Source organism: Ambystoma mexicanum, chromosome 11, assembly GCF_040938575.1.
Source record: "Ambystoma mexicanum isolate Mex_15411 chromosome 11, UKY_AmexF1_1, whole genome shotgun sequence".
NCBI classification, from domain to species: Eukaryota; Metazoa; Chordata; class Amphibia; order Caudata; family Ambystomatidae; genus Ambystoma; species Ambystoma mexicanum.
Window position 1 is genome coordinate 913,852,440 of NC_090934.1, and position 25,027 is coordinate 913,877,466.

Sequence of the window (25,027 nt, forward strand, 5' to 3'; positions counted from 1 at the left end):
GTTGATAGCTGTTGTAGTACAAATGTTCTGAAAAAGCATAGGTCTCTGAAGCCAGTTGCATGAGGAGTTTTATCATTTGACGGGAAGTTGGGAGGTAGAGTGGTGAAGGTGCTCCTTAAGTTACTACAGGGTAAACAGGGTATTATCTGCATTAAGTATGGGACAGAGATTAGGGGATTTTGAGTGTGCAATAGTTTGCCAAAAGAATGTTTCCTGCATGGTCACTTTTGGGTGTAGTTCCAGGAACCCCATTTGTAGTACTGAAGATGGAAGTTGGGGTGGCACTGATTAAAGAACATTGCTCCGCTTGCTCCCACTCTATTCTAAACTATTTGCAGCTGCCCCTTGATATTGTTCATATATAAGGTACTCAGCCTGAGGTGGAATAGGTATGTGAAGAAAGGGCTAACCAAACAAGGTCTAGCGAGTGGTGTATTGCCTCAGAGCTAACATGGTTAAATATTCATTGGAGGCTGGGAGGATCTGTTGTGGCGTGTCACTCGGTGCCCTCTAACTGTGCAGTACCTTTTGATACAAAGGGTCTTGGGATTTCAACCTTTTCTAGATCTCCTCCCAATACATCTAACACCCGCCTTCGTACCATCTACGTTTTGGTGGTCACCATCTCTGTATCAAGGTATGCAACTTAATATGATCAAGAGGGAAGCTTTGGAGCAACAAAACAATTCCACAGTGTTACTGTTATTCCCAAAGAGGGATTAGGAGAAAATATATCAAACTCCAGGTTGCCGGCGAGGTGTAAGGTCTATTAGGGTAACACTTTGGCTCCAACTGGTGTCAATCTTCCTCTCTAGGGAATGGCCAGAAGAGGGCGCAGGGCAGAAATCCTTGATTTTGTAGGGATATCTCCTCCACCCCTTAGAATTCATGATAAATGAAAGCCAGTGTGCCACCTTTAGTCACGCTAGAATATACTGCCGCCTTAAGCATACTGTGCCAATCAGGAAGCTGTGCCTTTGCATGAGTCCATGCTTATGCAATTATGCATTTTTTAAGGCGAACATGTATCCACGTTTTTATCCGGTTTTAATAAATTATATTTTAATAACGTTTAACTAATGAATACACTATGATGCTGGTAATGTAAGGGCACACCCTATACTCCCCGATCTGAAGGAAGCAGATGACTTCATGGTTAAAGCATTGTTTGCATGTTAAAGGCACCACAAAACACAGCATTTGATATGCAGCACTGACTCCAGCAGATCATTAGCACAGTCGGTAAGTGCTTGCATGAACAACTAGCCTAGACTAAACAAGTATACATACAGAAAAAAGGATTTAACTTGCATGTCCTACAGCAGCCATCAGTATACGTCTGGATAGTCCCCTGTGTGGAAACAAAAACAGGCAAGCTATTATAATGGACTTTTTGGCACATGGGTTCCCTTTCAGTAAACAAAATAGAAACAGGGTAACACACACATATGGCATGGCCTCCAATAAACATGTAGGGTCATTTTCATAAAGATGCTCTTTGTTGGACAGATTTGTTTCTCATGGCACCCACAGCTACATCGGTTGTGTGTAGAGCTCTGTGCTCCCAACCCCAATTTTATATCTCCCTGTAGACCCTCAACAGATGGTTTTCCAGAGCGCACGTTCACCCCAGTGAGGCCTTTTGGCACTGATAGCAGATCTTTATTGCTACCAACTCATTGGTACTCATTTGATTGCCCTCAGAAGGTGGAAGGGCTGAGTGGACGTGCGGGGAGTCAAACCTGTGATCATGGGGGCGCGCACAGATCCCTGCAGTTGATGCACTGAGACGCAAACCTGGCACATAGCATTGCCTAATGTAATATATAATGGACAGTAGTGACCAATGTTCCGTCTAAGCTCTGTGCATGTGCGTTTGCCCAGCTTCCTTCTGGGTGCCGCTCAGAGGAATTTTAGCAGCGCATGCAGACAATTCCCACATATTCAAATAAGATTTAATAAGGCGCAAGCCACAGCAGGTACCTAATATTTGCTTTCTCTCAAAATGAAGCTAAATTACACTAACTAGTCTTGATATTCTGGTGTAACCTATTGACATTGCCCTACTATTCAAGCTTAACCTTAAAACCCTAAAAACTCTAAAAGTAGAATACACCCACACAAGGTTAAAAATGAATATGAAAAAGTGGCTCCATCAACAGAAGATATAACTAAGATATTCCTGCACACATTAACTAAATTATCTTCCCTGCCCACCCAGGATACTATTCTTGACTCTACCACACATATACCGTATGACTCAAACTCTGCACCAGGCCACATTCAGATATTACCAGACAACCTTGACTCTGCATACCTTAGCTCAGCGAAAGGTTACCAGACTTCGATACAAGTCTTGGTTTATGTTACTCGTGGTACCTTAGTAAAAGCATTACCCACATTATCTAACCCACATTATGTAACCCGAGTGTCAGCTCAAATATCGGGTACTTACTCTAAGTAAGCAGGCTACTAGGTTATTCTTTCTACATATGTCACACTAGCACTTTGAAGAGCCCCCCTTGAAGTTAACACATTAAAAAACTCAAATATTAATTTGCCCTCTAAGGATTTTGAGTAGGCAAATGTCATGCTCAGTGTCTCCTACTTTAGCATGGCTAACATTACCCTATGATTGGAGAGCAACCTTGCAATATCATTTACTTGGCCTGTAAGGGATAATTGGTGGGGACTCTGCCTGGCATTATTCATATATAAAATGAGGGCAACAATATTCAGATAACCAGAATGCTTCTCACACAATCTGCAACCTTTCAAAATGTTCAGAGTTCCATGGAGGATAGACCTTAACAAATGAAATGTTAACTCGCTCCTATACAAAAATAGTTTCACTGAGCACTTGTTGAAACCTACAATTGAAAGGTGGGGTATGTTGCAAACAATCTTGTATGCATTTCATAGTAATTGTGCACATGCATATTTATGAAATTTCCTTAAACTGCACATAATATCATCATGAGGCTTTAAATTGGATTTGCTTGCAAATTATTGTGGGCATGCAAATACCTCAGTTAAAGTTTTACTTCTACAATCCCTCACTGTTTACAGAGCCCTGGCAACTAATATTGAAGGCTAGCACAGGGGCCCGGGAGGGGAAAGGGTGGAGGGGAACAGGAGAACACTCCTTCGGGGTGAAGAACAAATCAGCAACTTTCAAAAAACAAATCTGATGTTCTGGCAGTACACGGTACAGTGAAGGAAATTTCTGTTTGTTAAAGGATAGGAAACTATAGTAATAGTCTAGGAAACTGCACCTTCTATTTCTTTCTATGCTCATCTACTGAGTACTTTTCAATATATTCATGGGTTTGCATTGATTGCTTCTAGCATCCCCATACATTTTGTTCAACTGATAACAGTGAACTTCAGAAGAGGGTCCCTAGTTAAAGAAGAAGGTACTCAATATGTTTTAACTGTGAGCATTGCTGCTATTGACTGAAATGGCAAATATATGTGATTTTCTTCAATGGGGCACCAGAAGAAACCTTGTTGATTTTTGTCTAGGCTGTGGTGATCAAGGGTGGGCAAAACTATAGGCTTTAGTGTCCTGTAATTTCACTTCCTATGTTAGGGTTACAATCCGGGCTCCGATGCGATTTTACTCCATATTTTGGAATCAAGAGATTTTTCAGGGAGTAAGAAAGTAATTGGCTTTGCCAGCATGGATATTTCATGCTTATTAAAATATATTTGTTCCCCTTAAAATTCCTCTTGAGATCGGGCAGCAATATTATTTGAGTTCCTACCAATGACACAGCTCTGCTGGTCACTGATTGAAAAGAGATCAGTGGAACTTTGTGGGAAGAAGCAGGGGGTAGATTCCTATATGTTCATGGTTTTCCGTTTTTGTTGGGTACATTGCCCTGTTTTTAGTAAAATAGTATATACCTCCTAGCTGTAAGGCTGGTTTTGAGTAAATGTCACAACTCGCAAAACAACATAATGTGGATAGTAAGCAGAGGCCCAGGAATTCGGCCCATCATATTCTGTGGTGCATTTATTCTGATGCAATTATCATCTTTACATAAATTATGAGAGGCATTTTCTCCTGGCCCATGAATTACTCCATTAAAAAGGCACATGAATTCCTACTGGCATGTTTTCTGACACATTCCTTTCAGTTGCAATTATTCCATTTGCAAAAATTGCATAATGTCAGAATTTTTTGACAACCACATCAGTGATTAGCAATACTTGTGTTTTGTAATAAACATGAGTTATTTTTCTCTGAGCAGTGTTGCCAAATGAATAGCAGCAACGAAACCTCCTGTTTATCCTGAGCATGCAAAGCTTTTTTGTGCATACATTTTTTTTCTCTCTGCGCAGGAGTACTTTTGGTAGGTACTATGGCATATCATGAAGTCTTGGACTGGTTGATGAGCTCTCCTTATAATCACATATAAAATATTTGATTTTTTAGCCTATGGGTTTGGAAAAAGAGTTGTAAAATGCTCCTTTTACACTGATGTGAAAAAAATTTCCATTGGTTGGGAAGCGGAAATTTCATTCCAAACTCTTCGGAGATGGTATCTCACTAACTACACATGCTCACAAAATGGCTTACATCATTATTTAGTTGCGCACATGGAAAATGATGTGCACACAAAGGCTAATCATTTCCGCATTAAGGGAAAAATAATTAGAGGGAACATTGGTAGTGAACCTCTGTATGAGTCCTGTCAATAACCAGATCTAATTCATATGCAACAATGGCCCTTACCTCTGAGTTTGGTGCCTATTGCTTGTTGTGTAAGGTCAATAATGGGGAAAGGTCCTGGCCATTATTATCTAATATCCCTGGAAGAAAGAATGCGGATACGCGCTCATTGTCCAGATGATCACCCGTTTCCTTCCTGAACATGGTCTCAGGCAAATCTTCTCGAAGACGCTGCTCCAGGACAAAATGGAGTCATACAGTCCAGATTTTTGAAAATTAATTTTTCATATTATACATTTGCGTATGGTCCGTTAAAATGAGGGACTATTTTCATATGTATGGCTTGCAATGAAAAGCTCACACGGGGCAGCTCTGAAAGACGAGCGGAGGGGAGAAGGGTCCATGATTTTAGATGGGCAAAGTGCACGAGATTGCCCCCAAAACTGCAGAGTAGGACAAACAATTCATTCAGTGATTGTGGCATTAGTTCACTGGCCAGTATTTAGTTATTGGTTCTTACAATATTCAGAACTAAGGGGTGGGAAGGGTCTTCTAAGTAATTCACTTTTACCCAACTTAAACAAAAAGAGTGTGATTCGCAACTTGTCGATAACAATAAACGGGTGTTATTTGCATAGTCCCACCCGTTTTACTCCCCTCCCAATTACAGGCCCAATGGTTTACACCTCCTGTGGTATTCCAAAGGGACACAACCAGCTGTAAATACCACCAAATTACAAGGTGGGATTGCACCCAAAAATTCCAATACGTATTACTTCTACTTCTAAGGAAGAGATAGCAATTGTAGAAACTGTGCAAAAGGTTTAAGTGTTTTCTGTACTGGATGAAGCGCAAATGCGTTCCTTCAATAAAGGCACAAACTCTTGTAATAATGACATTTGAAGGGGGCGGAGAAGTGCCCATCTCTCCTGCACACCCCTTCACCACCATGCCCATGCATACAGAGAAGGGTTTAGAATTGAACTCTGTGTGCATACATGCAAATGTACAGTAGTGTTATGAACTACGGTAGGCAATCAAAATCCAGTATCAAATTAAGGGTGTAAATCCATAGATATATATCAATTGGTATTTCTGGAAAACCACCACCAGGTTTCTAGCAATGCCACTAGCATTACTACTGGTGCAGTGATAAAGCAGATATTGGGCCTCATTACGAGTCCGGCGGTAACCGCGGCGGTAAAACCGCCTGGTTACCGCCGGACTCGTATTACCATTCCACCTCCGTGACTCCCGGAATTACCAGGGCATTTAATTATCAAATATGAGGCGATCACAGGACAGCGCTCGCTGCACTTAGCACATTTTGCTCCATTGTCAGGAAACATGGACGCATGGTGGAGTTATTTGATTGCAGGATTCAACACCCAGCTGACCTGTGCTATAATAAATTTCATGGATGCTTTGATAATAACTAACAAGGAGGGGCAATCTCAGAACTAAAGCACGTGGAGCATACTAGAATGTGACTTGAATGTAACTCCATTTCTTTTTTTTATTTTTCTTTGTGATGAACTGTAACTTAAAGTTTTGCTTTCTTTTGTATCAAACTAATGTTACAATAAAAAAATTGGATTGCATTACAGCCCCGGTGTCCCGGGAGTCACGGAGGCGGAATGGTGTTAATCCCCATTCCCATTGAGTCCCATAGGACTCAATGGGAATGGGGGAGTGGAAACACCGGCACCATCTCGTGATGGTGCTGGTGTTTCCACGTCCGCCTGCAGGCGGGTGGAACATCACCTTCTGCCTGCAGGGGTCGGGATCGGGCGGTCCGGAATTAACAGTGGCGGCGGGTTTACCGCCACTATTAATTCCGGACCGCCCGACCCGTAATGAGGCCCATTGTGTGGATTTTCCGCAAATGCCAGTGGTAGTAATTACGACCAGCAGTATTCCTGCCCAAAATTCTGCCAACCTATAATGATGTCCTATGTGCTGGAGTAATAACACCAATGCACTCCGAAACAGGCCATGAATGCAGGCAGGCATGTGCCCTATTTGGAAATGGCTGAGGTCGGCAGGGACTAACATTACATACCGAATCCCTCTTCAGTAGCCAAAATCAATAACATAGGAGTAAATCCGAGTGATGCTTGACAAGGTATCAGGATACATAGTACCACCTCTACCGTTTGGCACATAGCCTAGTTGACCGTGTCTGCAGAAACAGCCCTAATGACAACAGCATGAAACCAGAACTTGTTCACGCCCTTGATGACGTTATAAAAGGGATTGGTTTGAGGGAAATAGGGGTAACTGAGCTTTTTCAGAAGTTTATGTATGCAACTCATTCGGGGTAATTCATGGATTATTTGCGCCCAAAAAAACGGGATTTGTACGCGATTCTGCCCGCAAATCCCTGTTTAACAAATGGGGATTTGCGGGAAGAATGGCGCACAAATCCCGTTTTTTTTCGGCGCAAATAATCTATGAATTACCCCCATTATCTTTAATGTTGCTAAAACAACCATTCATTTTCCAGCATGCATGTGCACGCGCACACACACACACGCACACACAAACACACACGCGCAGAAGAAAAAACAAAATAAATACTTACATCAACACAGGTAGTGGCGTCCACGTTTGGACATTCAGACTTGTAAATGATTATGACAAAGCTGGGTCCTTCAATAGAGCATTTGTAGATAGTGCATGCATCATTGGGGTCAGTGTAATTCTGGCCAGCCTGGATAAAGAAATAGGTGAATAAGAACCAACATAAAGCATATAGGGTGTAATCTTCCCACCCGCAAGATGAGGCTGCATATATGTTATCTCAAGAACTGCATGGCTGTTCCATGCCATCCTACGAAACAATATTGGCCTGGCAGAATATTCACAGCCACGAGGCCTCCAAGCACATCTCTTTAAGATACTCACTGATCTCTGAAAACCCTTCCAATATAGTGCCACTTGCATCCCTACCTAAAAGGTCTGTGACAAGATTACTCCATTTAGCCAAATTAATAAATGAGCCATCTGACTTAACATAGCCCCTTCAGTCTGGCCCCTGCTAAATGCGGATTCAACTCAGTTCCTTTTTCTCAAGACACGCACACAAATCAGCTGGTTTCCTCCTCCAGCATCTCGCTGTATCTGCAATGCCATCATTACAAAACACTTTCCATTTAATGCAAAGCCCTCGGGTGCCTCTCACCCCTTTCCCTGCAAGGATCGTCAAAGCATGCACGTCCGCCATTTCCCATCAAACCAAGGACATTTTCAAACAATAACTCACTTCGGGTATGGTTCACCCCTCTTTTATTACGCTGTTGTTATCTTCCTTATTACAAGCCATGGCTGGACCTCAGAAATGTTTAAAACTACAGGCTCATCTCAAAACCCTAGTTCATTTGAAAACGTTTCAAGCCTTCTACCTACATACAAATCCAGGAGAACATTATGAACAACTCTTTCATCAACCTCCACCAAGCAGACTTCTTTCTGAGCTAGTTCCTGCACAGGGATAGCACCCACTTCCTGATCACTGCTGTCTCCTCTCCTGCCCCATCCGTATCCCAGTTCCCTACTTTCTTCAGTGCACCTACTGCCTCACTCTCCAGCTTTCCCTGTCTTTCCCTGTGTTTCTTCGTACAAGATAATTTCCCCACCGCCCCGCTCTCAGACACACTCACACAGGAAACAGGAAGTATGTCATCCAGTGACCACTCACACAGGAAATAGGAAGTATATCATCCAGTGACTTTAAAAACTGAAACTGATCCAACACGCGTCGAGCCATTAGGCATTCATTAGCTTGAATCGTATTAATTCCACTCAAGCCAGTAACAAAAAGCAATCTTTATGAGGTTGAGTTGACTTGACATGATTCAGAACAATTTCTGCCTATTGGCTCATAGTGCATGGCGAATCTGGTCGAGCTATCTTAATGGGATTTAGTACTTTATGATCTCAAGCCAATTTGATAATCTTCCAGCTAATTGTCTATTTTGTTGAAGAGTGCTAAATCGTCTCCAAATGTGCAGTCACTGGGTGACAGACATACTGTTCAAAGTGATTCGATTTGAGACATGTTTGAGTCGAATCAAAACTTTTGGAAATCGAATTTTGAGTTAGGCCAATGGTGGACTGACCAAGTTGAGCTGATTTCAGCTATTCAGGTGTTCAGGCCGCAATGAGTCAAGCATATTAAAGCTCACACATCCCTATCTGATACCATCATCACCCTCACCCCTTTCTCCGACTCAACTACTCTATTATCACTTCCCAAATGTCCAAAGCTTGCCTCCACAAACAGGTGGAAGGGTTTTTTCAAGTCTCTGAAAGCTGTGCAATCCTTCAGGAAGTTCACTAACATGACTCCTCACATAACCAGCAGGTTTGAACTTTTGGTTTGAACTTTTCATAATTTCGTCTTTGGTTCAAACATTTAGAACCACCTGAAAGTCGATTGGCTCAAAACTAGAACAAATACATTCGCAAAGCAACTAGTGGAACGTTCCATCCATATAATATAGTCTACGTTGAGTGGAGCAGTAGACCAAGACATAAAAGCAAAGTTTAAAGTGTTTACGCTTTAGTTTACCGCTACTGGTCCTTTTCCTGTGGAGAAGGAGCAGAAAGCGGAGAAGGAGAAGGAGCAGGAGCAGAAGGAACATGTCTACTTTCCTTTCCTCCTCTGTCTTCAAAGTGCAATTCGTTTTACGCTTGGATGAGATTTCCATGCAGACTTGAAACAAATGGATTCCTATTGGATCTGCTTCCATTTATCACCTGCTAAAAGAAATCCATTGTAGGAGGGGCATTTAAAAAAAGTGTGGATTGCATACCACAATTATTCCTTACATGCAGTTATATGCCCCTGAATGCATTTTGTTTAACATTTACAAAATGGAGTGTAACATAAAAGAGTACAACAGGCAAAATAGTTTTTTATGTTTTCATTTTACTCTGTGTTTTGTTAATCTTGTAAATGCCACCTGCAACGTCTGCTTTGTAAATGAAATATATGATGGATTCCTGTATGATCTGTCTGCCTTTAACAGGTGCTAAATGGAGGCAGATTTTGATTCCATTTATATTACACCTCCTTGAAAATCTCATGTATGAAAATCTCATGCAGGTGTAAAACGAGTTGCACTTTGGAAACTGAGGGGAGGCATTTTACAAAAAGTGTTAATTGAATGCAGGTGATCACCAGTGTTACCACTTACATCCTGTGGTTAACCTCCATGCACATTTCAACATTTACGCAGCAGGGTTTGCATCCATGAGAAAGTTCTGTCTTGGGTTGAAAAATGCTATGTTTAAAATGGCGCTGCTTTGAAGATCAAGACATTTTCCTGGAGTGAAAGCTTGCCATTTGAGCGGTTTAGCATATTCACACTCACACTGCATGCCCAACTGGCTAACTGGAGGTGAAATTCCAGTGAAAGCTACTGAGGGGCGCTGTGCTGGCTGTGATGTGGCTCAAATGACTTCATCTACTACACATTTCAGGTGGAAGGGTTTTTCCAAGTCTTTTTTAACCCACATGACTCTGCTGGTGTTTGTCACATGTGCCCCAATGCTCCAACCCCACAGCTGTTAGGCTGTACTGCACTGATGATCCTTCATAAGGGTGGAACTGTTATGCCCTTCTCTGCAGCCTTGAAAACTGACTTTCATGGATTGAAAAGTCTTGGACTGAAAAATGCTATGTTGAAAATAGCACTGTCCTATGTTATGTTACCAGAATTTTTTAAGCGCACGTACGCCGGGGGCATCATGGGGCTGGTGGCAGCAAACAGAGATCATAAAAACAGAGCAGAGAGAAGTTAAAACAGTAATGTTTTCAGTTTACGCTGAAAACAGAGATGATCAGCAATACCCCGCAGGGCATGCAGAAGGTTGTTCCAGGCATTTGCAGCTACAAAAGAGAAGGCATGACCACCTGTCCGAGCCAACCTGTACTGAGGAACAACAAGAAGAAGAGCTGATTGAGAACGTAGAGGCTGGGGCGGGGAGTAGCGCTCACATTTGGCTTGGAGATACTCAGCTACAATACCGTAAAAGGCTTGGGTGACCATACACATGGATTCAAACATAACACAGGCTTCAATGGGGAGCCAGTGCAGTTGCCTCAATAACGGGCACATATGAGTGCCGAAGAAGGGGCGGAGAATAGATCTTGCCCTACATTTTGGAGAAGCTGCAGTCGCTTGGTTAGGGAGAGAGGTTGGCTCAGATAAAGTGAATTACAATAATCCAAGCTACTTAATACAAGGGCATCCACCAAAGGAGCTTGGCAGGCTGTAGGAATAAAAGGAAGGACCTTCGTAAGACCCGGAGTTTAAAATGGTCAGCTTTGCATACTCCCACCACCTGTTCTTCCATGGCCATGGAGGCAGAGAGTTTGAGCCCTATGTTTCTGACCGACGACACTGGAGTAGGAAGAGAGCCAAGTGAAGGAGGCCAGAAATCAGATGCCCAGAACAGCTGGGGGGAGGAGGTACCACCAACCAGTACTTATGTCTTGCCAGTGTTGAGCTTCAACCAGTTGGATGACATCCAGCTGCTCAATTCCTCCAGACATTTCCTCAATCGGGCGGCAGTCTCAGACTGAGTCAGGTCAAGTCGAACAATGATCTGAGTGTCATCCGCATAGGAATAGTAGCAGAAGCCATGGGATTGAAGAAGAAGAAGTCTAATGTAGACGTTAAAAAGAATGTGGGAGAGTGCCGATCCCTGAGGGACCCCACACACCAGGGAAACAGGAGGTGAATGAAAAGAGGGAGAGAGACCGACTGAGAATGGTCGGCAAGGAATGCTGTGAACCAATCAAGGACACGACCGGATAAACCGCAGGTGGACAAATGAGAGATCAGGGCGAGGTGATCAACCGTTTTGAAAGCAGCCGACAGATCTTAAAGCAGGACGGCTCCGACACCGCCCTGGTCCACCAGATGTAACAGATCATCAAGCATGGAATTCAAAACTGATTCAGTGCCCCGCCCTGGTCGAAAACCAGATTGGAATGTGTCAAAGTACTGTGAGGACTCTAAGAATTTAGACAACAAAGGGGAGACCAAAGCTTCCGTTACTTTCATCATGCATGGCAAGAGAGAAATAGGCCGATAGTTGGCTAGTACTGCAGGATCTAGGGAGGCCTTTTTCAATAGGGGAATGACCAAGGTATGTTTAAGGGAAGGCGGAATAACACCCATGGCAAAGGAATGATTGACCGCAGAGGTGATATGAGCAATCATATTGCAAGATAGTTTCTTTAAAAGAGTCAGGGGAATGGCATCCACTGGGGAGGCCGATTTAAGATGCTGAATAGCAAGAAGAATGTTAGCATCAGAAAAAGGGGGGGAAAGTGGACCATGTCCCTAGGGCTGGAAGAGGTTCGATGTGTATCTCTCCAAAAGGAGAAGCATTGGCTTCAGCTTTAATATTGTCTCTAATGGTAGATATCTTTTCCACAAAAAAAGAAGAGTGAATCACATAGGTCCTGTGAAGGTGGCACCGACGGGCGACCTGTCTCTGGAGTAGAGAGCGAGTGTACCAGATCAAAAAGGGCCTTAGGTTTGTTCAGCGCCTCCTCTACCGTATGGCTGAAGTAAACTTTCTTAGCATTAACAATTTCTTTATGGTAGGAGGAGAGAACGTTGCGAAAGGTGATTTTTGCTTCCTCAGAATGGGAAGAGCGCCCTTTTCCTTTCAGCCTGTCTACACTGTAATTTGCTAGTTTTAAGTTCTTTAGTGAGCCAAGGTTCAGAGGGGCGGCTTTTTTGTTTGCATGTTCTTTCGGGGGCTGGCAGGTTGGCCGTTGCTAAGAAGGAAGCTTCTAAGGTGGTCAGAGAGCATTTGTCCCACTGACGAAGACATTTCTTGCAGAAAAGGCTTGGCATTTGAGCTGGTTGACATGCCCACAATGTTAATGAAAAATGTAGGGCCTGATTCACGGTGCATTTTTCAATGGGATTACGCCATTATTAAAGGATTGTGGTAACCAGTCCCATAATGTTAATTAAACTTGTAAAGTGTAACTGAAAACCCAAAGGTATCCTGACACTGGGTCTGACCTTCAAAATAAAGAAAGACTGCGCAACCGGAAAGAATGCATTGTCCATCTCGATCTGAACTGGAGGAGAACCTCTCATGAAAGCTACTAGGTTGTGCTGTGTGTGACTCGGCTCAAATGCCTTAATCTCCTTTCACATTTACAAAACCAAGTTTAAAAGTGAAGAGTGAAACCAGGTGAAATTGTCTTTACTCTTACCTTTAAGTTTCTGTTTTGTAAAAAAAAAATGTAAATGCAGCTTACAAAATATGCCTTGTAGACAGAACATCAAGCATATGGATAAATTAAAACTTAGACCTATTGGGTAAGAGTGTGGAGGTCACTTAGGAAAACACAAGGAACTTCCTGTGTGGTGTAAACACAGAAAGGAAATGTTGTTTAAGATTGGTTTCGGTAGTTATATGGTGATTTTACCAAAGTCAAATTCAGAGTGGTATGTTTAACCAAGGTAAGAAATACCGAAAACATACAGAATGGTCGAAACACACTACCATATACATATTTAAAATTTTCGGTATTTCTTACTTCGGTAAAACATACCACTCTGAAATTTTTGGGTAAAACTACTGGATACCGTTTAGGTGTTTACTGGGTTAACCCATTATTCTATGAGCTGATCCTCTAAAGCTCATATAAAAAGCAATCACCAAGCCAACAAAGCTGCAATACTGTTGGTTACGAGAAACAATTCTCCTTCTGTAGCCACGTACTGGAATATGACTTTTTTACCAGGCAAACAATGGTACTGAGATGAATTCAAACCAAAATTCCAGAGAGCACTCTACATTAAATTTAGATTAGGAACCCCTCCGTTAGCTGCGCGCTTGCATACATGGGACAAAAAGGTCTCTGATAAATGAAGGTTTTGTAAGACAAACACTGATCGTGATTCGCACTTTATGCTCATCTGCCGTCTTATGGGAATTTTAGGAAATGTTATCTTAAACCCAGATTCTTGAGCACTACTGAAGCTATGCTGCACTGTTATACATCTGACGTGGAACTGTCGGTGCTTTTGGTTGCCAAGTACCTGCCCATACCTACCTGGGCACGGAGGCAGCACGTTAGGAAAAATGTTGTGTAGACTGTATGATTCTCTTTAACTATATTCAAGATTGTCTACAGCATGGATGGTTGTTACAAAGAATATCAAGTGACACAGCAAAGCATCCTTTATAGTCGAACTCTCTGTATTGTTATTTTTTGGGCACCAGCACTTTCTGATTGAGAGTGGATTCTTTTTTTCTGTTTTAATACTGTGATTTTATGTGTATTATACTGTGAAGCAGTTATTGCAATGGACATTTTATATGTTGTATGTTTATGGTCCAAAATAAACATTAATGAATTGAATGTTTGCAATGGATTCCTATGGAGTCTGACTGTTTTTTATGGGCACTTAATCCAGGCAGATTCCAGAGGAATCCATTGGTTTAATGCCTGCATGAAAATCGCATGCAGGCATTAAACCATATATCCTTTGAAGGCAGAGAAAGAAAGCACGGTGGACATGTCAATTCCGTCTTGTGCTCCTTCTCTTCCTCCAAATGGCTCTAAAATGCCCTAGAGTGGTGGTCTGCAAAATGTGGAGCTGGGTCCTCTAGGGGGGGGGGGGCTTAAGGATGTCTAGGGGGACAGAAGACTCTCCAAAAAGGGAGTATGGTGACTGCTTTTAATAGAAAATATAAGCAATTATGTCTTCTGGGGGGCCTGTCAACAATATTTGTACTCAAGGGGGGGCTTAGCAACAAAATATTTATTCAAGTGGGGACTCAGCATTACAAAGATTGACAAAGATTGGAAACCACTGCCCTAGAGTGTAAAAGTAAGGTATACATGGCAAATACCTTGTTGTTACGCCTTACATTTGCACTCTACAGTGTGTAAAATGCCCAGGGCTGGACCAGCCTATAGGTAACTCTGGAGATTTCCCAGTGGGTCTCTGCACCCTGAATCCCTTTTATCTGGTTACCCATCTTTTTTTCAAATGTTCTCATTTGAAAATGCTCAATATGTGTAATATGGGGCCACTTTGAAAAATATTTCCAGGGCCTCGTTTGGTTCCCAGGCCACCCCTGGCAATGCCCACAAAAACGAAAGAAGCACAGCAGAAACTTTAATTTCGCTGTTTGCAAATGCTCCACCTTCAAAGGGAAGGAAGAGATCCTGGAACATGTACAAATGGCTTAGCATGCTTTATGATTGTTTCACTGCTCTGCCCATTGTAAAATTATCCCCTAAATGCCATCTGAAAAGCATGGTGTGCAGCAGCAGTTACTCATTTTACATAATGGAGAGTAAAATGTAAGACTAAAGGCAATTCTGAAAGAAAATGAAAGACTAAAAACGAATCATACCCTACACACTCACAAACCATTCAGTTTCTCACCTCTAACAGTCCTAGAGGTAGAATATATCATTTGCAAACACAAACCCTGCAATTGCCAGGGCGACACATGTCCAGCTCCTATCATAAAGGAGTCCGCCCACAAACTAGCCCCATTCATTACAGTGCTAATAAACACATCATTCAGCACAGGCACTGCACCTGACAACCTTAAGGATGCATGGGTCATCCCCCTCCTGAAAAAAACCTACCTTAGACACTAATACACCTTCTAATGACAGGCCTATCACAACCGTGCCTTTTCTCTTTCAAATTCTTGACCATGCAGCATACTTACAGATTCAGGACTACCTGGAATGTAGCAATCTTCTTGGCCTCAGACAATCTGGCTTCCGTCCCAAGCACGGAACTGAAACTGCCCTTATTGATCTTAAAACGCAAATCGAGGACCTGAAAGACAATGGCAAGATCGCCCTCTTGCTACTTCTGAACTTATCAGCCACGTTTGAGCTGGTGAATCACCAAATCCTATGTCAACACATCAAAATGTCTTCCCACTTCTCAGACAATATCACTACCTGGATCAGATCATTCTTGGCTAACAGATCCATGAGGGTCTTCTCCCCTGCTGCCTCTGCCGAACCATCTCCAGTATTACGCGGGGTCCCCCAAGGATCCTGTGTTTCACCCACGCTTTACAATGTGTTCACAAAACCCCTATTTGATATTCTCGACTATCTGGGTATAACCTATACAAACTATGCGGATGACACCCAGATACTCATACCTATCACGGGCGATCATACTGTGCACAAAAAAAGCCCTAAACAATGTTTATCAGGTCATCCAGGCTCGGATGGCTAAACACGAGCTCTGTCTATATAATAAAACAGAGCTCCTCATCTTGGGCCCTCCCAACCGATTTAGTAAACTCAACCACACTTTCAAATCCTTTATCATTGATGGTAACACTATCAAGGTTACCAATGTCACCAAAACTCTAGGCATCTACCTCGATTCCTCCTCATCTCTCTCGAGACAAACTAATCTGGTGACTTCAGCATCTGCCTACACTTGTAAGCTCATCACAGCCTGCCGCCCATTCCTCACCACACCGAACTGCATTATCCTTGCCAAAATGTTAGTTATGGCCAAGTTAGACTACTGCAATGCCCTTTATCTAGGGACTAGCCAGTGCAACCGTTGCAAACTTCAGGCCACTCAAACTAATGCCATTAGGGCTGCCTTGAACATCCCGAGGAACCAACACATATCGGACACCCGACGCAAGCCGCGCTTGCTCTCTTTAGCACAAAGAGTCTCTCTCAAATCCCTTGCCCTCACAAATAAATGCCTAGCTGACAATGCCTCTCAATACTTGGCCAGCCGGTTCACTCCGCCTACTTGTATCCGACCTCAAAGAACAGCCCAAGCGCACTGCCTATCCATTCCGAGATTTAAATTACAGTAATCTGGGGGTGCTAGCTTCCCGGTCCTTGCCTCCAAACTTTGGAACTCGCTGCCCACCACACTTAGATTAGAACCCTCCTTCCATGCCTTCAAGAGCAAAGCCAAATTGTGGCTCTCTGCTCAGGACCCACACTTGATACAGATATTTGCCCAGATGCCCTTGGGCCAGGCGCTTTACAAATAAAGAAATACAAATACAAATACAATTGTAGCTATTTTTACTCTAAATACTGTAAAAGGTGAACATTGTATGCAGGGACCCCAACAAGCACATACGTGCTAACATTGGTGATCCCCTGCATGAAATTAAAAACTTTTTTACAAAATGAGCCCTCAGTGTATAGCTCCATGGAAACAGTCATGTGCCAGGCCAGCACTGCATTTACAGTAGCGGAGGACAAGGAACAGTAAACGCAGGCCCCCGAATTAGCATCTAACACGAGTGCACCTTGTCAGGGATTATGAGCAGTTTGTATAAATATCATTCTACGAAACTGAATAACATTCACACATCTAACTGAGCATATTGGGCTTTTCTGCTGGTAAACAATCAAAGTGCATGGCCACCAGACCTGTTTGGCTTCTTCTGTCGAATCAATGTTACACTTTATTTTGAGGAAGAAGTGCATTACTATTCGAGGGAACTGTTGTTGTGGCCGTGTGCACCGTGTGTACCACAAGGCAGGTGGATCACATGCATGTCTATTTGTTGACATGGTGAACCTCACTGTACCCCTCCTTTAACTAATTCATGAATACATACATTTTCCCCCAATGAGGAACATTGTTATTGACAAGGGCACATGCCTTTACACCTGCATGAGATTTTCATGCAAACAGGAATAGCTGACATGGGAGTCTGCCTTTTTTCAGCAAATTCTAAAAGCAGGCAGATTCTATAGAAATCCATTGTAAATGCTGTCTGCAAATCATAGAGTAAAATCCATTTCAACTCTTTTTACTCTTTACATTGTAAAAGTTAAACATTCCATGACAGCAGCACGTAAGTGCTTAAGCTGGTGGCGCAGTGCATGCAGTTAACACTTTTTTACAAATGAGCCCCGCAGTATGCGTTCACACTGCTGTCTATTCAGCTGAATTGAACTCTAAATAGACATGTTCTACTAAATGCAAATTTCATGTGGGGGACCATCAAAGTTTGCATTTACATGCTGTGGGTCCACTCCCAGGGACGTCATTTGGGGTTGCCAGAGGTCACAAATGCAACCTCTGAGATCGCCCTTGCAACCTCTGTGGTCTCCCTTGCGACCTCTTAAAAAAAAAAACGAAAACAAAAACCAGCATCATGTGGCTCTTTACTTCTGGAGTGGCTGGCTTTCTTGTTCAGGCCCCTTACAATAAAGAAGAAAAATAAGAACAGGAGTGCCACAAGTCTAACATTTTCAGCACTGACCCTAAATAACAAAGAATAGGAATACCAAATAATGTGTGTCATTCTGGAATTCTATACAATAATTGCTAGACTCATTAAAGGTTTATTTCAGGCACACTTCAGGGGGTAAGTCACTGATTTAGTCTGTTCTTAAATGCCTCAACTCAGCCTTTCATCCTTCTGAGGTTGATAAATGAGTACCAACACAGGTTGGGTGATATTGGGTGTATATTTTTTCTTTATAAAGCCCTTAAGCGTAAGTGCTATATAATAACACATAGGCCTATACACACTGATCTTAACGATAAATATGGCGATCCATTCTTGTATGAAATGTACATCACATTATAGTGATATCTTAACCATATTTCTCGTAGTGTACAATGCTATGTGAGGCCACTTCCTGTTTTGTCAACGGGTGAAAGCTCATGTTCCGTCGCTTCCTGCAATATCACTTTGGGGTGGGGTCCAATGGCATCACTTCCTGTGATGTCATCAGGGGGTCAAGGGTCATGTGATGTCACTTTCGCTACACCCGGCATTTTGGTGAAATGACGTCCCTGTCCACTCCATAAAATTGACATTTGCAAGGCAGAATGCAAACTGAAGAGGAAAACAAGGCTTTGTAACCTTTACTCTTCGGTGTTATGTTGGTTTTGCAAAAAGTAAACATCGTCTGCAATTTATGCTTTTCGGGCAGCTCATTAGCAGCTGCTGATTTGAGGCCAGATTTCATATGAATCCATGTGTATTCCATTCATTTTACACATGCATGAAAACGAGGTGCTCACACAAGGCGGAGAAGGAAAGCAGGGCGGAGAGGTTAACTTCCCTGAGCATGAAAATGGGCTGGAGTGGAAAATAGAGGCGTAAAAGCAATACAATATGCCTTCTCTTTAGCAGGTGCTAAATCTAGGCGGATTCCACAGGAATCCATTCAATACCTGCATGAAAGTTCTTTAGCAAGTGCTAAATCTAGGCGGATTCGACAGGAATTCCTTCATTTTATACCCACATGAAAATCTAACGCAGGTGTAAAATAAAGTCTTTACGCAAGTTGGAGGAGGAAAGCATGGTGGAGAGGTTAACTCTGCTTTGGGCCCTTTCTATGCCGTGTGGGAGTACACATATGTGTCGGTGTGAAAAATAGAGACGTAAAAGCAATACGCCCTGTTTTTGCATGTCCATTTCCTGCTCTGCACATTATAAAGAGGGACAATACAGAGTGGGGTTGGGCGTTTTTGTTCGGTGTGAGGAGTTTCACGAGGCTACAAGGAGTACTCAGACTGTGCTTTGAGGACTGTGCTGCACATTTTGATGGTGCTGTTACCTCTCTTGCAGGCAGTGCAGAGGAAGAAGCAAGGCATACTGGTGTGCTGTCTAGATTATTATTCATGGACAGCACTCTACTTTAAAAAAAACAAATATGTATAAGAAACGTAATATGTATGTTATACCGCAATATGTTTACTTATATGCTGCACTATCTATAGACATTTACAGCCAGCATGTATACGCCATTTTAAAGCCTCTTATCTCTGCAGTAATGAAACTTAATTCTGCAAAGCGGAGCATGAAAATACAATGTAGCATTGATTCTGCCTTGAGACGGCCACCTAGTAATGCCGCAACCTGTTGCTGTACCAGATGCAAATGTGGTGCAAGGGCCGGTCTTTGCGTCAGGCAGCTCAGGCGGCTGCCTGACATCAGTCAGCCTCTAGGGGGCACTGCACCAGCAGTCCGCAGTGCTAGTGCTAGAATACATGTGTAACACTTTTGTTTCCTAACATTATAAAAGTGAATGTGCCTGTTCATTTTTATAATGTTAGGAAACGAACGTGTTACACATGTATTCTACCACTGGCACTGCTGCAAGCTACAGCCTTGGCCCTCAGGCAGGGTAGCGCTAGAATACACGTGTAACACGTTCATTTCCTAACGTTATAAAAGTGAATGTTACTGTTCATTTTTATAATGTTAGGAAACGAATGTGTTACACATGTATTCTACCACTGGCACTGCTGCAAGCTGCAGCCTCGGCCCTCAGGCAGGACAGGGCAATTGGCAAATAAATGAGCAACATTTGTTCCTTTATTCTCCTCCCCCGGCCCCGGGTGGCACCGGCGCCGCTGGCGCCAACGAGGCCCATCGGCACACATGTGGCGTGCCCTCCTCCAGGCTATGCATGCGCACTGGCACTGACAGTGAAGTGAGGATTGATTGGGGCTGGCTGGTGTTGTCGGCCCCGGCCAGCAGTAACTACAGCCTGCCGAGGCAAGCACACTTCTTTCCTCCTGCTCCCGTCCTTGCAGGTGAGGCCTATTGCTGCATAGGCGTTTTATTTATTTTAAAATGGTATTGCGGAGATGATTGGGCCAACCAAGAACGTCCTCTGGAGGCCACAAAGCTAGACACTTTTGTCAAGGCTCAAGTAGTCATGAAAAAGGAAGCGAGCACTGGCGGGGGACTCTGCTCAGGAGATCAAAGGGCCGGTTCCCGGAAGACCTGGGCAGAGTGCAACCGTCAGCAAATCTTAGACTGTTGCAAGTTCCAGCAGGATTGGATTGGTCCGTCCGTCGGCCATTTGGCCCTGGCCGGGCCGAAGTCACTTCGAGGGCGAGGCCCTGGGGGCCGGTAACATGCTTGGGCCGGTTTGGGGGTTACTATGCCCCCTAGTTCCCGCTTCCGAGCATATTGTTCATCGTTCCCTCTTTCCTGGGCATGCACTACTGACTGTATTTTAGTGCAAGAGTTTCATACATTTCACTGTTCGCTCAGACTTGTCTTATACTCTTCTTTGATGTTGTGCTTCTTTTGGTTGGAATAGCAATCACGCTAGTCTAATGAGATAAACAAACACCATGATGGTGTGAAGGATGGATGCTGGTGCTGTACCAACAGCTGAGCGAAGTCTGCACAGCAGCTGACTTAGGAAAGCGACTTAGCAACTACAGTAGAAACCGTCTCCATGGACGGTTGGCCCGTCTTCCGTATAATGCAAATACCCAGACTTGCAGAATGCATGCTTCACTTTCTTTGTTCCATTGGGGGCGACATGATGTAATATCAATTCATGCCCTTTGAAATACCCTGCACAGTGCAGCTTCTGATCTCCTTTAACACAAACGCTGGGAAATGGCCATGACTAGCTAACGCCACATCAATCAAAGCCAGGTCTCTAAAGAATGGTTCAAGTGTTGGGGAATCACCTGCTCAGACATCTGTCGTGTGACCAACCAGTGCGCAAAAGATGTTTCAGAGCGTGGGGCTCTTGATGCCACCCGTTTCTGCATTTGGTACACCAGCAGCTAAACACATCCCGGGCAGGCAGCTCCTTCTGCATAGTCCATTTCTCCCCCAGGCTCGGGACAATGTTCTTTACCATAATGGAGAATGTGAAAAAGCGCAGGGCTGCAAGGCTGGTGGTTGGGGATGGAGGGCAAAGCGCACAACGCTTGGGGTACACTGGAGATGCTGCCCCTGATACCCGCAGAACTCCAATTCCCTTGAAATGAAATTCGACTATACACTACACAATGTGCACGGGCCGCTGTTATTAAAAGTAAACTTAACGAGTCCCAAGAAAAGGTTGCCTTGCACCCTATAAGAATTTGATTGTTTTTGTTTTTATGTTGGGTGGTAGACATAATTTTTCTATGCGATCTTACAGTTTCATGGTGCTGTCAGGAGCTAAACTGAGTGATCACAAAGGAAACATTTAAGAATTTTGAGAGTTCACGAGCATGAGCCAACAATGCTTTCCGCCTGTGGTGCAATCTGGTGTAAGACCGGCCACGGGTGCAACCCCCTCATAGCATTTTTCATTCCATCAAAACAGATATTGAGTTCAAAGTGAAGTATTGTACCAGAGCACAGCTTTTGCAGCACTCAGTCCCCGGTCACACCTGCCCTATCTTTAACAAGGATTGGCTTTTGCCTCTTCATCATATATGCGGCACTGATATAGCAACACTCACTTTTAGGACCAAAGATATTCTTGGTGAGTTTGTCCTCATTACAATATACATTTGTTTGAAATACCCTTACCCATAAACACCCTCTCGCATATCAGCAGGATATACCAACCCGGATATAGATGGGTACATCTTTTAGATTCACAATGCAAGCGATCTGCTGACATTTGCCACAGCACTGTCCATCAACTTGAACCAGCACAAAGCCCTAGGAAGCAAGCAAGTAAGCACAGGTATGTTACTGGATACTGATGTACGGAAGAAAAAAGCAGGTTGAACATATGCAGGCATGATGACTTTCTCACCGCCAAATCTGCTGATATATAACAATTGCATAACCAGTACTACTGTTAGACCCCTTCTCAGGAGTAATTTTAAATAAAATGCTTATGGCATGCAGGGAGCCAGAAAGGTTCCCAAGTATTTTCTGCTGGGTCGCCTGCATGCAAGGTTGAACAATTGCAAAGCGTAGTGCAAAACTGAAGAGTACAAATGGGCAAAATTGCCTTTACTCTTCACTTTTACTTTCAGCAATATAATAAAGTAAACACTGCCTTAAAATGACAGTTTGCAAGATGTGTTTACTAACAGATTCCTATGGAATCCACCTGCTCATTACCAGGTGCTAATCTGAGCCATATTTTACAGGAACTCAATTTGTTTTATGCCTGCATGATATTCCCATGCAGGCATAACACATTGTGCTCTTCCAAGACAGAAGAGGCAAGCTCATCTTCCAACGGTAGGAGGCCAATTGAAGAATTGAGAATTCATGAGCAAATCTCTCTCCCTCTCTCTCTCTCATGTTGAACATGCATAGATTGATGCAAAGTAAAATGTTTGGAACTTCGAAGAAAAAAACAATTTGCTCTTGCTAGACATTGAGCTCATTTTCAAATCTCCAGGAAATTAGATGGTGGGGACCTGTTACATCTGCACTTTAATTTTTCACATTTGCATGGTGCAGTGCATATAATTATTTATAATTGTTAATTTATAACCCGCGCGGGATTGGGATTTGAACCTGTGTAGCACTGCGTTGTCTTGCTGCCAAGACAAACACATTGCCCCTGAGCTATCCTCCTTCCCCCTATGGTGTCAGTGAGACGCTCTTTTGCACTCTGCCGTGCACATGAAGAAGACGCAGTCTGCCATGATCGCATGGCAGGCAGCGTTTACTATGGATTCCTATGGAGTCCACCTGTTTTTGCTTGTGTGGAAAGCAAGTGGACTCCATAGGAATCCAACACATTTGTACCAGCATAAAAATACATACTAATGAAAATGTGTGGTGCATTTGTCTGGTGGAGTGGAAGAGCTCCATGTTGGTCTGTTTGGCAATGTTGCTTTGAAGACTTGTGGTTCCCTCTTTAAACACTCTTTTAAAAATGTGTAACGGTGCAAAGAAGAATGGCCCACTAGAAAGGGTACACCTAATGAAATACACATTTACATCAATAATATCTAGTTTGCCTGAACTGTCTTATCAGACTTTCACAAAGGAAAACCTACTTAATTATACTGACTCAAATGGCCACATTGTTTAGGATAATCGAATTCTATGCAGCACTGCTGCTTTATGGAACCTGTAATTTGCTGAGACTCTCAAAGTAGTTTCAAATGAAATGGTTGCCTAGAAAAGTCTAAAACAGTGGCTTTCCAAGTCTCCAAATGCATTCCATGGACCCTTGTGTATCCCGGCTCCACTGTGTCTGTGGTACAAACACCCTCTCATCGTTTCAATACAGCACCTGTGGATGTGAAGCTCTGCTCCGCTAGAGCCTGCTTGTCATAGCGATTTGGTGTAACTTACGTTTTCACAGTTAGTACTGCTGCATTGAACACGGGATGTTCTGAAATTGCTGGTCTGTGTTGTAGGATCAAATGTGCACGTGCGGGTGAAACAGGGATCCGGGCTGGGCATAACTTCGCCTGGCTGAGAAAGGTGAATGAACATTAGAATTGGTTCCATACAAGTCGATATCAATAGATTTGTGCTTCCTCCCATTGGTGTGCACCTGAAGCACCCTGATACCGCGAAGTGAATCCCGTGGTTTATTCCACCCCACACCAGATAAGACGCATGTCAGCAGTAAGTGTAGGGTGTTTATGGCCTCTTCTCGGGTTCTCCTTGCTCCTCTAAATGTGAAAACACCCAATTTCAGAACCTTCTACGTCCTAGCGCAGTCAAAATTACTAGGATCTTTCTGCGTGTTGCCAGCTTTTCTCTCACGCCATTCCTCCAATCACTTTCTGCTGCCCAAGCATCTTACTTCCCTCCCTCCCGCCTTCTGCACATGTGCACAAGTTCCCCAACCAAAGCCATTGTAAAAACACCCCACTTAGCACGCGGACCGCCCACTGACCCAAACTCCCAAAGAGATGCCTTAAACGTATGTGAATTGCACCACTGATAGGCCGGACGCCTTGATTGATCAAAACATCCCTTTCAAAAATGACCTTTGTGTAGGCTACAATTTGTGATGTTACTGAAAATAATTTTAGAAACGCATTCTATTATTATTACTGTTGCAGTGTTTAACTGTACTAATTTCCGAGGAGTCCGGTTTCCCATTAACTAGTGGTTGGCTTAGTTAAGGGGCCTTCTCTCTCCTGCCAGGGCAGAATCAGACACAAGTTCTCCGTTATTTAGGTGCTCGTTATTGCCGCCTCTTACCTGGTACTCTTTGTCACCTGACACACAGACACCTTTGGGCACTGTTTAAGGAGAAACGGAAGGCAGATGTTAATTACGCAGTAGAAAAGAGTATGCACACAACACAAACCTAGCCCCTGAGACAACAAAGCACTGGAGATCAATGTCCAGGTGACAGGAAATGACATAGCTGAAAAGTAATCATCAGATTATACAGACTATCAAAGAATAGTTGAGGTCACATTATAACATGTAGAAAGAGATGTCATGTGACGTAAAGGTGGAAGAAGCATGGTGGGCACATGCGGCAATACAGGAGAATCCGGCCTGAGACCACCTATCAGAACGCTGACATGTTGCCCTGGTATAAACCATAGTATCTAGGTCCAAAGTAGCTGATGTGACTGATCTGAAACAGCAGATCATCTCTGAATCTTTCTGGGTGTGGAAAAAGAT

General features: G+C 43.3%; 1 protein-coding gene across 6 annotated transcripts in view; it reads right to left on the reverse strand.

The window, feature by feature from the left end:
* The window catches only part of LOC138503907 (mucin-5B-like), a 444,631-nt gene that overhangs the window by 128,316 nt on the left and 291,288 nt on the right, over positions 1-25,027 (reverse strand). For 5 of the 6 annotated variants that reach the window (XR_011279729.1, XM_069623995.1, XM_069623992.1 and 2 more), the window contains exons 33-37: positions 24,593-24,633; positions 23,729-23,851; positions 22,028-22,123; positions 7,263-7,391; positions 1,291-1,351 (exon numbers count right to left, since the gene is read on the reverse strand). Coding sequence is in view for 5 of the 6 variants with exons in the window: in XM_069623995.1 (XP_069480096.1) it covers positions 1,291-1,351; positions 7,263-7,391; positions 22,028-22,123; positions 23,729-23,851; positions 24,593-24,633 (450 nt within the window). In the remaining variant the exon portion in view is untranslated. Of the gene's footprint in view, positions 1-1,290; positions 1,352-7,262; positions 7,392-21,988; positions 22,124-23,728; positions 23,852-24,592; positions 24,634-25,027 lie in introns of those variants that run through there. The other variant, XM_069623996.1, reaches the window with a different exon arrangement.